The following is a 15,626-nucleotide window of genomic DNA, read 5'->3' on the forward strand; positions in this document are numbered from 1 at the left end:
GGTCAGCTGGGAATAGAGCCCAGGTGAGTGTCTTGTCCAGTAGACAATACTGCTTGTCACATTTATAAATGTGAAAACATAATATGTGTTCTTATATAAAAGTATGCATGACTATACAGTTAATATACACACATTGTGTAAGTGGTACATATAGATATATGTACACACACATTTTACATGTGTACCCAATCCCTCTTTCACTCATACAGTCTATGAAATAAAAATTACTTATTGCACTCATGTCATCAATATCACCCTAACTTTTTACTAGCTTCTATTTTGCTTTAAATCCAATTAAATATACTTCTTAGTTTCAGCTTATTCTTTGTCTGAAGACTGTCACAATTTTTTTCTTTTAGAAAAAGGGGTAGACAAAGGATACTATACTGTAGGAGCCAGACTGATCCGGTTAGAGGATAAGGTAAGTGTATGAAAGCTTTTTTTTTTTCCCCTGGCTAATGATATCTGATCTACAGGACTGCAAGATAATATCTTTGCATGATTTACTTTAGAACTATGGGGCACCATAATCAAGAAAAATATCCTAATTTTTGTAAGGGATTTGATGAAGTTACATGCTTATGTTGTTAGCACTTTTAACCATTTAACTGCCGGGAAAACTTGATTCTCGATTTCAAGTAGTAATACTTCCATGTTAAAGGTAGGTTGCATAAGTCTGGTAGACAAATACTGCATAGTGACAAGGTGTCTGTCATACCAGAATTAGTATATTAAAGATACTAGAGAGGCCATTATCAGCACTATTTGTAAATAGCAACAGTTGATATCTCAGTTTTATCATAGCAGACATTCTCCACTACAGCTTGTTTTAGCATTTGAGACAAAGCCTGTCTGTGATCAAGGATATCTCCATCAAGTTGTTCATTTAGTTGTTTCTTTTTTTAATTATGTGAAGGGGGGGAAGCTTTGGCTCTTCTTAAGAAACCACAGTGCACCTTACAAAAATTATGTCGAAATGATACAAAGGTGAAATTCCACCAGCCACCTAATGTTGAAGGAACTTTATCATAACATGAAAATATGCAATGCTGTGATCTTGGATAACTGATTTACCTAGAATTTTAGTTTCTTGGACCTGAATGGGTTGTGTCCCAATGATAGTCTACTTCAGGGTCAAAAGAAACAATATATAGTAGGTCTGGAAATATCGTATATGAAGGATATCTGTGACAATGCTTCCATCAATTTGTGTGAGAAATAATTCCAAAAATTCAAAGAGCTATTGTTTTACTAAATTAGTAGTATGTATGCTTCAGACTCCTCCATGTTATGAAGGAGAGAAATCAGTGTGTCATTACTGCTTCTGCCGCTAGTCCAGCCTCAAGGCTTTATTGGCAATGGCTTCAGAAATTTTAAGAAGAGGTAGAATGGTGTAACAGATGGAATATCATGGGAAGTTCTCCCAGTCAATAACTTGCTATATTGAATAATCAGCTTTACAGATCTTGTTCTTGTAGCTTAAACATATGCAAGCAAATTCTAGCAGTTTCCCAAAGGCTTTTATTTTCATCCACTTTGCATCAACATAAAAGTTTCAAGGCGGTAAAATAATGAGGGATTTACATTATCATTTTAAATGCCCACTATGAGCATGTATTGCCCATCTATTGCATGGGTTTATTTTGGAACCTATTTTGCAGAGTTCTTGGAACAGCATCTAAACTAGCTCAAAAATCCATGATAAAGCCATATTAACATTGATCATATATAAATAAGATTTAAATATTGTTGTTGCGAGCTCAGTTTCAACTGGGGTTTGGGCAAGGCCTAACTGCTTTTCTGATTGATTGATTGATTGATTCTAGCATAGCATTTTAACTTTCCACATGTTGTACTGGAACTGCTGATTTCTATCTCTATATTTATTTTCTTCAGAACAATGAAGGGAATAAAAACGTATGAAGATAATTTATTAGGTGAACCTGCAAAATGTATGCAGTGTTTCCAGCTTCCTTTATGTGGTCAGAACAAACTACAAATACAAAATAAAGGCAAGCAGTGAGGTCTGCCCCACAATGAAAGCTAAATTGTTTGCTTTTTTCGGTACAACTTAACTTTCATTCGTTGTTCATGACATCCGTCGTATATCAAGAAGGTAACTATGGTATGCAAAAAAAGACAAACCTTTCTTGTTTGCTTTTTTTTTAAATGAGTGAGTATGTTTGCATCTTTTTTGCACACAAGGCTAAAATATGTATGTTTACATAGTAGGAACAAAGTTAGGCTTCCCAGATATCCCTGTTTTCATGGGACAATAGAAACTACCACATCCTGCTGTCAAACTACTTCCCCTCAACCATTTTCCCATATCACACCAATTCTTGTTTTAAATGGTTTTCCCTATGGTAAGTACTGTGTACCCACATTTGAAACAATTGGGAGTCAGGAAGGGCAAAGCAGTCTTCAGTCTCTCAGCAGAATAAACGGAGTGGGGGCATGTCTTACGTGAGGCTCCAGCTGGTCATGAAAAATGACCTGCCCCTTGGAACTTGGAAACCTTTGGGATAAACCCCATCCCCCTAGAGAAATTGTTTTAACATGCACTCACCCGTGGCAGACATGGCAGCCTCCCAATCAAGTGACACATCTGATAAAACGGCACACTTTTGGACAAAGGCTAATTGGTTTAGACTGATAAAAATGCAGCTATGGATTTTTATTTTTTATCCAATTAAAATTTTGTCTCAGTGAGCAGTTAACGTGTTTCTGCTCCAGACTGGTCTTTCCCACCAGCATTTTCTAGTAGATTGCTTTTACCTTTATGTGCAAAAGAGAATTACACATAATTCATCCATACAGAGGGTTGTGCGTTGTTCTACATAGAGCTGTAGTAATTGTCTGTTTCCAATGTTTCAGAGAGAAACGAGGTATTTTTTGATGCTGAGGATGGACTTTAGTCTCTTTAGTTTAAAGGTTTCTTACTGTTTTGGTTTAAGCTTCTCAACCTGCCAAGTACAGGACATAATTTAGGACAAAGACCCCCCCCCCCCCAAAAGGTGAATAAGTAACAGCAGTGCAAGAAGCTTCCAAAGAGCCAAAAAAATGGGTTCTTTTTCTTTAACATGAATAACATTGTCTGTAACCTCAGGTTTAATCACTGTCAGTGCTTCTGAAGTAATCTTACAGTAATAGAAGTGTGATAAGAACAGGTTTGTGCAGGATGGAATAGTGAGTTTACATGAAGGAGAGTTAACGTATACTTGCATAACTTAGTTTTAAACACTCAAAGCCTGGTGGGAGAGGGATAAAACACATGGTGGCAGTTTCCAGCCAATATGTAAAAACCCTTCTGGCAACATTAGTGCTATGTAAGGCTTTACTCCTTCATTAACATGGCATATTGTGTAGTATAAGTTTACCCAGAACACTTTTCAACCTGCTCTTCTCAGAGTAGGTTATAAAAGGTTTATTTTGTTGTGGTCAGCATAATAACCTATTGTGGTGCTTTTTCATAACACAGAGATGTGAACAAGAACAAGAATGGGGCTGCTTTCCCAATGATATGTGCCATTTGGCCGACCCTTCCTTTAGTTCAATGGCAGGGTTTAATTTTAAATTGCAGCATGTAACCATTGACAGATTCTTTTGAAATGCATTAGAAGGGAGATCATTTCCAAACTGATGTTCTAGAGTTGGCATTAGATTCTCTTTAAAATTGTAAACTAATGCCTCTTTATGATGAAATGAGTACTATATCTTTTTCTCCAAAAAAATTAGAAGCAAAAATCTTGATATACTGTGTCAAACTGCCCAGCAACCTATAAATAAAAACAGGAGAGAAAAGAATCTGCAAATGGAAGGTTAAAAGGGACAGCTGTGTTGTCTTTGAAAAAGAAATCGATTAGGTATTTTTATAATTATATGGCAGTCTTCTTTATGTGGTATTTACAGTTGTGATTTACATCCATATTACCATAACTATTTCCATGCTTACAGACAACATGTGACAATGGTAGGAGCCAAAAACAACCATTTGGTAGCATTTAAAAAATGCAGAAATGCTCCGAGAAAGCAGGGCAGTAAAGCTGAACCCATCTAAGCTTTATTCATCTGAGTAATGTGAGCCAGAACAAAAGCATGGTCCAAAAGAAATAAATGAGGGGGTTGGATTGTGATGGTAAACTCTCTCTTTACCAATTTAAACAATAATTCTAAACTTGGGAGTAAAACGATGGGCTCTGAGAAGAGTGGTTTCTGGGCATCCTTCTTTTGGATAACAATAGCGAGATTGATGTTCAGTGAATCTGACTCCTGCTGTAATTACATCAAGAGTCATTAAATAGTCATCATCACATTGTTTATCATGGTGGCGTCTGCAAGCACCACCGTAGTTAAAGGTCTGTGAGCATTTCCATTATAAACCCTTAATTTATGGGGTGAGGAAGAAGGGCATAATTCAGCTGTTTAAAAAAAAATTGAGGCTGAAAATTAGTGTACAATGAGTCAATTAAAAAATCTGTTTGTGAGGGTTCAAGAATATATTAAAAATAAACCCACCAAATAAGTTTGTCAACGTAAGATTTCGGAGGGGAAGGACAATTGTGGAGTTAAGTCGGGGCGGGGTTTTTTGTTTGTTGTTTTTGGGGTTGTGGTTTGGCTGGTTGTTTTTGTTTGTTTTGTTTTGTTTTTTTCCACCCTTGTTGCTTAAACATTGATTCACGTTTTATGATGAAACTTTTTAGACAACTGATTTGTAATATGTGGTGTTTGGTTTTGGTATTTCAAAGAAACCAAAATAACTTAAACAGTTAGGCTGATGATGATGATGTGTGTGTCCACAATTAATGCAGTTAAACATACCCACATTGTGCTGTTAGATCTCGAATGGAGAATGAGTAATATTGTCTATACATAGTCTCAGCATATGCCAGACTTGGTCCAAGGAGACAGTGTGAGAGATTTTGTGACTGTGTATTAAGAGAATACCACTAAAGTGGGCCAAATTCTACTCTTATTTACACCAAGGTAAATCCAGAGTAGATCCATTGACTGTCCTCATAGCATGAAGTAATATGACTATTGTTTTAAACTAGTACCTAATTTGAAAAAGAAATCAAAAGAAATCAGCCAAATTTTGCTCTTGTTTACTTCAGTGGAGTTATTCTGGATTTACACTGATGTAAATGACAGTAAATTTGGCACAAGGATTTAAACCTAAGAAGACAAGGTTCCCAGTTCTGCCCTCATTCCCTATCAAACCCCACTCAATTAATTGGGTTTGCATAGGATATAAGCAAAAACAGAATGATACTCCAAACGTTCAGTATTAAGGCTGAACAGAATTCTGTTTTCACTCCACTCTACAAAAGTATTGCAGGCATCCTGGTGGTATGTGTGAATTGGTTTTCCACTGCTCTAGTACTTAAACCCCACCAGACAGGTTAAGGACAGAACTTTAACCTGAGCTCTAACTCATGCTGATTTGATAAACTGGATCCTCAGCAATATTTAAATGTCCGGCTTTTCTAATTTACTTAGTGCAGAAATCATTGTGGCAGCCTAACCTTATTTCTGATAGCTCAAAAACGTTTCAGAAACATTCACTGATAAACTTTGTTTGCCCATTCCCTATAGTAGACCATGGCAAAAATATAACCCACGACAAAATTAATTCTGTGCATAGGATTAAAACATCTGAGTGTTTTAATTCATTTGTTTTCTGAGATTGCTGAACACCATGTAGGACATGAAGTCTAACTATAGTTCCTTTAAGAGAATTTTGTTAGTTTGAAACTTTTTGATTAAGAAAGTTTTGCTGTTTTTATACCCTCAAAAGATTTATGGGAATAAATATCACTTTATTAAACTAGTGTAAATCCAAGATAACTTTGTATTGACTTCAGAGGACATATTTCATATTTATAATAGGGTAACAAAGAAGAATTTGGCCCAGATTAGCCAATAAACAAGTTTAGAGAGAGAACAATGTCAAGCTGCGTGTGAAACATTTCTGACCCTGACAACAAATGTTTGAAAGTAGGGACAAAGGTAAAAGTTTACTTTGATAAGTATTTTCAAGCAAAAGGAAGGAATATACATACATAATATTTTAGAGTGTATAGTTGAACTAATCAAACTTAAATCCTTCCCTTGAGGTTCCTGTTATTGAGCCTTGTTTATGGATCAGTGTGAGGTATCCTTTCTACATCACAGTAATATGCATCTCCATGAAGATTCCCCGCAAAATAAACATCAGCAGGGAAGCACATGAGCTCTTTTTGAGTTCTATCATGAAAATTGGACAGGAATGGAATCTTCACTGCTAGTTTTGAGAATCATAGGTCTAATCCAAAGCGTAGTGAAGTCAGTGGAAGTCTGTCCTTCGGATTTGGATCAGGCCCATTTTTTTTTTAAAGGAGGGTGAAGGGAAGGATTTGACATTGTGAATGTTTATCAGAACAACATTGAGCACTATAAATCAAATGTTAAATAATTTAGGAGTCCTATAAATGAGCATGCAAATCATTGTGTCTGTTCCCCTGTGGCTGTATTGTCTGTTGATTAAGGTCCAGGCATAATTAGTTTGATCCCATTTACAGCAGTCTCAAAGATTGCTGTGATTAGACAGACAGTATAATTTAATTGCTTTTCTGCTATCTTGGCTGAAATTGTTTCAGTGGAACCTTTTTTTCTTCAAAAAACCTATTAATCTTGTTCATGATGTCCTGCGGCATAAAATGGGGACTTACACAGTATGCACTTGCTTAGGTCATCAAACTGATAGCTGAAAACGCTGTGCTTACTAAGTAAGATAAATGTACCTTTCATTAGTGGAAATCAGTGAGATGTACCTGAAGAAGATATGTTCCATATTAACTGTCATTGACAAAATTGCACAAAATTACAATAAACATTGTGAAAGATAGAAATAATTAAATGGTTTTAGATCTGTTTATAAATAATGGAGCCCTGGGGGAATGGAATCTTTCCTGTGCAATGTTTTTTTAGGATATCTAATTCTAATCCATATCAAAGGGTCTGAACTGATTAACCTATTGGAGAGCCTACTGTCTTACAGACTAACCTTGGAAAATTTTACAAAGTTTGATTTCTTCATATTTCAATATAGTTGTTGAGCAAATTTGATGCTTCTGAAAGTGATATTTTAAATATATAATCATGCAAAATACAATGCAGGCTTAGCAAACCCCCACCTCCCCAACAACTCTGTCTCTGTCCCAGTCCTGGTTTGTAGCACTCTCTGCCATTCCAGCCATGGTCTTCTATGTATGTTACCAGTTATGCTGAATGTGCTCAAGTGTACACCCAAATAAAGCCCAAATTTCTTACAGCTAACATAAAATTACTGATAAAAGCTACTGGTGGTAGTGATAATCGTTCAGCATTCTACACACTGTCTGTAGTAATTGATTGTGATAGCAATCAAGTACTTTTAATCAAATGCTAAGGGTCAGATTGTAACTAGCCCTAACATGGACTAAGAACCCTACTCTGCCCTTATGAAGCCCACATACGAGCCAGCCAGAATTTCATCCCTATGTACAAGTACAAGGTGCATTAGAGGTAGTTGGAACCACAATTCTGACACTAGCTCCCTACTGTTGTCTGACAGTTCTGCTGACTTAGTTCTTGGGGGGAGCATGCTGCACTGCTTCCAGCTGTAGCAGAATGCTCTCCCCCATCACAACTGGAGAGCTCCAAGAAGCAGAGGGCAAGTCTACTCTGTGAACTGGAGAGGTGTACTTTGCTGATAGCATGGATAAAATAGCTATGTAGACATGGCAGTAGGAGCAGTGGGAGGGGCTGGCTGGCTACCCCAGTGCTCCCATCTGAAACCCAAGGCATGCAATCAGGTTGACTAGTCCCTCCCACCACCTATGCCACTACAACTACGCTGCCATGGGTTTAGTGAGCGGGTGCTGGGTGGTATTGGTGGCCTGTGATATACAGGAGGTCAGACTAGATGATCCGGTGGTCCCTTCCAGCCATAAGCTCTGACTCTATTTTTAGCACACTAGCTCAATCAAGGCTAGCGCAGGTGTATCTACTTGACTGGGAAATTGCACCTCCAGGTCCGGTGCAGACATACCTTGAGACGCAGGGTTTCCAATGAGGCAGTGCAGCTCTACACCACCATTGCTGCTACTTATTTAATACTATTGTTGTTACTAGAGCCGGACGGAAAATCATTTTCCCATCCCATGAGAATTTTTGAGGTTTCAAAAAAAATTCCCATCTCCAATCAGGGAAAAAGTCAAGATCTTGAACATTTTTGCAGAACAAAAATATCCCAAGAGACAAGAAAATTCAGAGGAGGTCAATTGAAATATTTTGTTTAAATAATTTTTAATGTCTCATTTAGATTTCAATTTTTTTATATTTTTTTTCATTTTTACTATAAATTTACTTATTTCAAAAGGAAAAGTTGTTTCAGCCTAAAAAATGGCACTTTTTTGGTTCAGAAAATGTTTAAAATGTCCCCTTTTGACAATTTTGAAACTTACTTTCAAAATTTATTTAAAATTGGAAATTTGTTGAAACTAATCCCGTCCCACAAGCAGTTTCAATTTTGATAAACTGGCATTTTCAAAAAAAAAATCCCCAAAATTCTTCACCATCTCAAATTATTATATATTATTATTAAGTAATTTAATTCACAAAATTATTTCCAAAAATATTAATTTTAAGTAATTCGTAATTATTTAGGCTTGCATCCTAAAACTGGTTGGAATTGTTCCAAAAGGATGTTTTTCCATAAGAAAGTGCCAGTTCATCAAAAGTTAAATGATTAGCGGAAACATGTCACAAATGAAACAAATCATTCTGAAACAAAAATTGAATATACGTTTCAATTTTCCATTTTGAAACCCTTTTTGAAAGCTGAAATCAGAATGAAATGGTTTGATTTTGTCCAGGAGAAATGTTTTGATTGAACCAAAATGAATTTATTTGTTTGTTTGTTTATTTTATTTATTTTGGTTTGCAGGAAATTTTGATTCCACCCCTTGTTGTGGAATAGAAGACATTTTGAAAACACAGAACTCTTTCCTGAACAAAAAACTCTGGTTCCTGCACAGCTCTAGCTCCACCCATAGAACTCCTTTCAAAATTATGTGGCCTCTCTGCACAGAGCACTTTCAGGATCAGTAATTAAAATGACAGCGCTTGCTTATTTATTTGAAGGCCAGATTTTTAAAGCATTGGCCTCTCGTACCATCTGCAAGAAATATAATTGCAAAATCCACATTTTAATCAAACTAATAGTTATTTGTACTTGCGGTTGAATTCATGCTTTTATGCAAGTACATTTTAGGGTGTATGTTTTTGGAATTAGTCCCTGAATGTCTGTAATGGATTTTATTATTATTAATTGTAACTGCATAGATACATTGTAACAAACAGTACAGGAAATATGGTTCTGCAGTACATGTTAGAAAATTACTTAACCTTATAAAAAGAGTTTTGAACAGGAGTTCTGTGATGGTCCACTCCCAAGTGTATATGGTACCTTGGGTGGGAAATGGTCACCGAGTTTAAGAATTAATCTCCATGTTCTTATATGTTCATGTTATGGCATCTGGGGTGAGGGAGGCAAAAAGGTAAAATGTTGTGAAGAAGCCTAGAAAAACAGTCCCCAGTATTCTCCACTGTAATACGGTTTGAGACACATTATTTTGAGTCACGCAAGTGGGACAAAATGGTGACACAGAAAGAGAGTAAATCATTATGTATATATTGTATATTATATATATACAGTATATTCTCAATAATATAATTTTGTTTCTACTGCCAAATAACATAATCATGGTGGGGTTTTTTTCTGTTCGAAGTCATTTCTAAGGTACTGTGGGCTGGGAGGTACTAGTCTTCCCTGTGTTATTCAACATGTCTGTTAAACATTTAGCAGCCTGAGGACTAAGGGATGAGGTAGCATAGGATACATTATGCACCTTTTCATTTGTTGTCTAGCACCTAGTACAATAGGGCCCTGATCCTTGATTGGACCCCTTGGCAATACCACAATACCTAATAAAGCATATTCAGTAAGTATTATCCTGCACATCGTGATTTAACCCATACTCAGATGGTTTTTGTCATTCTCAGTTAATATCTTACCACACATTAAATTGCACTTACATGGAATAATGATGCTGTTGTAAGGACTGAAAGTGAGGAAGGCTGGCCCAACGGTTAGGCCACTGACCTCAGACTTGAGAAACCTGGATTCAAATTCCTTGCTTTGCCACAGCCTTCCTAGTCACAAGTCACATGGTCTATCTGTGCCTCAGATCCCCATGTGTAAAACAGGGATAATAGCACTTCTCACCCGGACAAGGGTGCTGAGGATAGACACATCTGGAAGCTGGCAACTCCAGACAGCTACCATCGGTCACTAACCAGTTTGGAATGGGAAAGTCAAACGTTGGAATCGTGTTGATGCAAGTTTGCAGGGCCATTAATCGCATCCTGCTCAGAAGAACCGTGACTCCGGGTAATGTGCATGACATGGTGGCTGGCTTTGCACAAATGGGTTTCCCTAACTGTGTAGGGGCGATAGATAGGACACATATTCCTATTCTGGCACCAGACCACCTAGCGTCCGAGTATGTTAACAGAAAGGGGTATTTCTCCATGGTTCTCAGGCGCTTGTGGATCACTGTGGGCGTTTCATTGACATTAACACAGGCTGGCTCGGAAAGGTTCATCACTCACGCATCTTTCGGAACACCGGCCTGTTCAGGAAGCTGCAAGCCGGGACTTTTTTCCCAGACCAGAGGATCACCGGAGGGGAAGTCGAAATGCCCATTGTGATCCTTGGAGACCCCGCTTACCCTTTAATGCTGTGGCTCATGAAACCCTACACATGGAGCCTGGACAGCAGCCAGGAGTGGTTCAACTACAGGCTGAGCCGGTGCCGCATGACTGTGGAGTGTGCTTTTGGCCATTTGAAGGGCCGCTGGACTCTCTTTATGGGAAGCTGGACTTGGCCAAAGCCAGCATCCCCGCGGTTATAGCCGCGTGTTGTACCCTCCATAATATTTGTGAAGGGAAGGGTGAAAGCTTCACTCAGGCATGGGCCTCAGAGGTTCAACATCTGGAGGCTGAATTTGCACAGCCAGAGAGCAGGGCTATTAGAGGGGCCCAGTGTGGGGCTGCAAGGATTAGGGAGCAATTTGAGGCTGAAAGCCACTAGTAATGTCTGTTGCTCTGCATGGGAGTTAAGTGCAGTGGCTGTGTTTGGTACACTGAATTGAAGTGCTCGTTGCTTTCCTGGGCTAAAGTATATTTTGCTTTATGCACTAATAAAGTATGTTTTCAAAATTCATTTACTGAAATAAAAACAAAGTAACACAGCAATACCACAATGGCAAATGGGTGGGGTGGGGACTGGTTCACTCACAGACTTGCGTATGTCCTGATTTCATACTCTGGAATCCCGTCTGGAGTGCTGTGCACTGAGGGCTGCACTTCAGGATGGCTGTAAAGCATGTTGAGTGCAGTGCATAAGGGTCGTAGTTTTCGTGGGTGGATGGTGAAGCTAGAGGTGTAGGAGGCAGCTGGGGGCGGTAAGAACCCAGATGTTGGGGAAAGTGTGTTGGACGGGACATGGGGGCACAAGGGAAAGAGTTTGGGGACAAGGGCTGCAGGGGGGGCGAGAGCGATAGTGCTTCGCCTGCATGGTGATGAGCACCTGGAGAGAGTCCATTATGCTAATCAGCCGATCCGTGCTTTGCTGCCGGAGCACCGCCCTTTCGTGCCGGCGCTCCTCATTCTTCTGGCGGATCCTCCTTTCGCTCTCCCTCCACTTCTGTGCCTTTTGATTCTCTTCCACAGACTGCTGCATCACTTCCTGCAACATGTCTTCTTTGCTTTTACGGGGCCTCTTCCTGAGTGCTCTCAGTCTGTCGGCCGGTGATAACACTGGCAGCTGAGATCTCAAGGTTGCACCTACACAGGCAAAATGCAACACTTAACAGAGGAAGCATTGTACACACCAGACAGAGCAATGATTCCCCCGCACTTAAGGAGGGCAATCACAGACCATACAAAATCATACTTTGCCTGTCCCAAAGCGAGCGCACATAACCCACGGGAGCCCCAGAAATGGTGAATAAGCACAGGGTCCAAGGGGACTGATTGTTTCCTGGATGTACTATCCACTGAGATTCTGTGCCTTGGGGAGAGCCAACAGCTGCAGGGGAAACCTACGCTGAACACTGTCACAACATTCTCCACAGGAAATCGTCCTGGAAGATATCTCACTGCTGAGGGTGACCGGGGAAGCAAGAGAGGGTCTTCTGCTACATTGCGGCTTCCGCTCTGGCCCATACACAGCTTGCCTGTGTGCAGCAATGGACTCCCCGCCCCTCGTGGCACAGTGGCAGGGACACGTTAGCCTGACTGGCACAAGAACCACGCTGGCTCTCCCAATAAACCTGCGCAGGCACGTTGCCCACATTCTGTCTGAGACTTTTTAAGAGATCACTGATGCCGATTACCGTGAAGTGGTAGACCACATCAATGCGCTATTCTGCATCTAGGCATGCATGCAGCCCTAACCCTCCTCTCCCAAAGAGCTCGCACCAAAGAACTTCCTTCCTGAAAAAAAAAGCTGCTTACCGGGAACCTCCTCTGGTGTTTGTCCTTCCCCAAGCACCGGATGCCATAACTGGCTGCCTTCCTCCTGGCTCGAGAAGAGCTCCTGGCTGCATGCTTCTAGGGATTCCGGCGTGTCTCCCCCCGCCTCAGCACCCTCGCTCGCATTTTCCTCCTCCTCCTCCCCCTTTGCTGTGCTGGGCTCGGAAGTGTCCATGGTGGTCATTGGAGTGGAGGTGGGGTCGCCCCCAAGTATTGCATTCAGCTCTTTGTAGAAACAGCAGGTCGCGGGGGCAGCAACAGAGCAGCTGTTTGCCTCGCGGGCTTTGTGGTAGGCATTCCGCAGCTCCTTTACTTTAACCCTGCACTGCACGGCGTCCCGGTCATGGCCCCTTTCCATCATGGCCCTTGATATGTGCCCGAAGGTATCATAATTCCTGCGGTTGGAGCGCAGCTGGGACTGGACAGCTTCCTCCCCCCAAACACTGATGTGGTCCAGCACCCCGCCATTGCTCCATACTGGGGATCGCCTGGCGCGTGGAGGCATGGTCACCTGGAAAGATTTGCTGAGAGCACTCCACACCTGGCTGAGCAAACAGGAAGGGGATTTTCAAAATTCCCAGGGGATTGAAAGGGCGGGTCTAACGGTTGGTCACCCGAGGACAGGGCAGCAGAGTTCAAAAGTGATGACCACAGTGACGAGAACAGGCATTGTGGGACACATCCGGAGGCCAGTCAGAGCGCATTAGGTGTCCACACTGGTGCCATTGCGCTCCAGTGAGAGCTCAACAAATGTTATTCCTCTCGGGGAGGTGGAGTACCAGGAGTGCTCCAGCCGTGGAGTCAGAGCGCTCTACGTGCTTTGCCAGTGTGGAGGGGTAGTAAGGTAAAGCGCTCTTGGTGGCTTTATTGCACTTTAATGCACAAGTGTAGCCAAGGCCTGAGGAGCAGAGTGTCTGCAGCTGGATTTGAATTTGTAAAGTTTTAACATGCTGCCTTGCCACAAAATGGTAACTGTAATCTGATGGTTCAATAGGAAACTGCCGTGTCCTGCTGTTTGTCCTGTGGGTCTAGCATACTTCACAGACAATGGCCTTGTATCATGTAGATGAAGTAATCCCCCTCTAAAAATGTGCTGACTGGATGGGTTAGTGTTTAAGATACAGTATGAAGTACTGAACTGGCATCCTTTTGTTTGCTTAACAGACCTGTAGCCCATCATTAAAATACACCCTATGGAACAAACCAGTGGTTAGAGTTCTGGCATTTCCAAAACCTACAATTGCGAATGCTGCAAGTCCTGTAGCATTTTCTCTTGTGACAATGTATTGACAAAAATAAGACATTGGAAATGACATTAAAATGGTCTGATTTCTCTGGAAGTGAAGAGGATAGCATTGTAAAACCTTTGTCTGTAAGTGAGTGCATAAAGCAAAAAAAGTAGGTTTCCTAAAAGATCCCATGAAAAATATGGGCTGGTTCAGGGGCAGTGCTCTCTACTACCTCTTTTTAAGATAAGGTTAAATATCTGGTCAGATCTCTCATTCCCAGTGCCTTCCTGGGTCAGAATCTGGCTGATAATCTGCTCATCTTTTTAGGGGTAGAAAGTACGGTGTGTCAATTCTCAGAACTTTTTCACAAATCTCACAAGAGTCTGTGTTTTTCTTAAAGATCTGGCTCCTGGGGACATGTAATTGTATGAGAATCCATAAAATAGTAGGTTTCCATCCCTCCTTGCAGGAAAAATGCTTGAACCCTAAAGTCTCAAAAAACAGCAAGCAAATAAAAAGAACCCCAAATGTATTATTTTTTTTAGTCTCGTTATTTTTAAAAACAAATCTAATAATTTTTTTTTTTTAATCTCTGACGTGATTTTTAGCAGATGGGGTTGTCAGTGCTGGTTGTAGAACTGTGAGGAGAAACCCACAATTTTTGTGCTGTGGAATTTGATGTGAAAAATGTTGTCATTGTGACTTGTGCAGTTTCATATGCCCTACATTTTCCTTCATTCACAAATGTTCACTTCTGTTTATTGTCATAGCTATCTCTGTTCAAAAACTGGGCCCGCTTTCTTCCATTTTAACTCGGTCATTGGCCTGGTTTTGATTGAAAAAAAAAATTGTGTATCTTGCCAAAAAACATTCTAGAAAATTGGGCTCATTTTTGTGTTTGCAACAAAAGTATAGTAGTTTAGCATTTGTAATGTCTCTTTCATATATCTCCAGTGTTGAGGCAGGGGGAGAGCACTATATCATTTCTATAGATTGGTCATGCTTCTGGGCTACTTAATAAGTGACATTGATGGGGTCTATAGCAAGTCATGCCATGTCCTCTTCTATACCAGTAAGCTGTAGCTCACAGCCTGATTAGTGAGATGGTGTGAGGGTGGAGGGGCGTGTACATATATTGAAGTGGGAATAACAAGGTGACAATGCTCTGGCCTTTGATAAGGATCAAGCAAAATTTCTGTCCTCCTACTCTGAAATACAAATGACCTGATCTTTTTCTATGTCTCTCCTGTATGTTTTCATATAAATAACAGAATAAATTGCAGAGGTATATTATAATGCTATACCATAGAGAAGTCTTGAAGGAGAAGATAATTTTTCTTGTAGCTCCTCCAGCACAGAGATAGCAGATGGTCTGATGGGTGAGGTGTCATCTTTCTGAAGAGAGAAAGAACACAGTTCTTCAACAGGGATGGTAATTAAAGATCCCATGTCCCCTTTTTCAAGAGAAGGGCTGTTGGCCCTGGCAACATCCAGTGTGGGGTGACTACGTTCTTGTCTACATCTCTTCTGTAGTTGCCCCTGTAATGAACTATTGATTTGAGGTGCTGAACATTTCACACAAAGAATGACTGCACATATAAAAGTGTTGAAAGAAAAGGAGTACTTGTGGCACCTTAGAGACTGACATATTTATTAGAGGATAAGCTTTCGTGAGGTGAGCTATAGCTCACGAGAGCTTATCCTCTAATAAATTTGTTAGTCTCTAAGGTGCCACAAGTACTCCTTTTCTTTTTACAGATACAGACTAACACGGCT

The 15,626-nt window shown here is 40.3% G+C and overlaps 1 protein-coding gene across 1 annotated transcript in view; it reads left to right on the plus strand.

Annotated features, from left to right (window-relative positions):
• The window catches only part of LOC140907760 (potassium voltage-gated channel subfamily KQT member 1), a 744,183-nt gene that overhangs the window by 455,753 nt on the left and 272,804 nt on the right, over positions 1-15,626 (plus strand). The window contains exon 19 of the mRNA XM_073334512.1: positions 360-421. Within this exon, the coding sequence (XP_073190613.1) occupies positions 360-421 (62 nt within the window). The remainder of the gene's footprint in view (positions 1-359; positions 422-15,626) is intronic.

The sequence above is a fragment of the Lepidochelys kempii genome, chromosome 1, assembly GCF_965140285.1.
Source record: "Lepidochelys kempii isolate rLepKem1 chromosome 1, rLepKem1.hap1, whole genome shotgun sequence".
Classification (NCBI taxonomy): Eukaryota; Metazoa; Chordata; order Testudines; family Cheloniidae; genus Lepidochelys; species Lepidochelys kempii.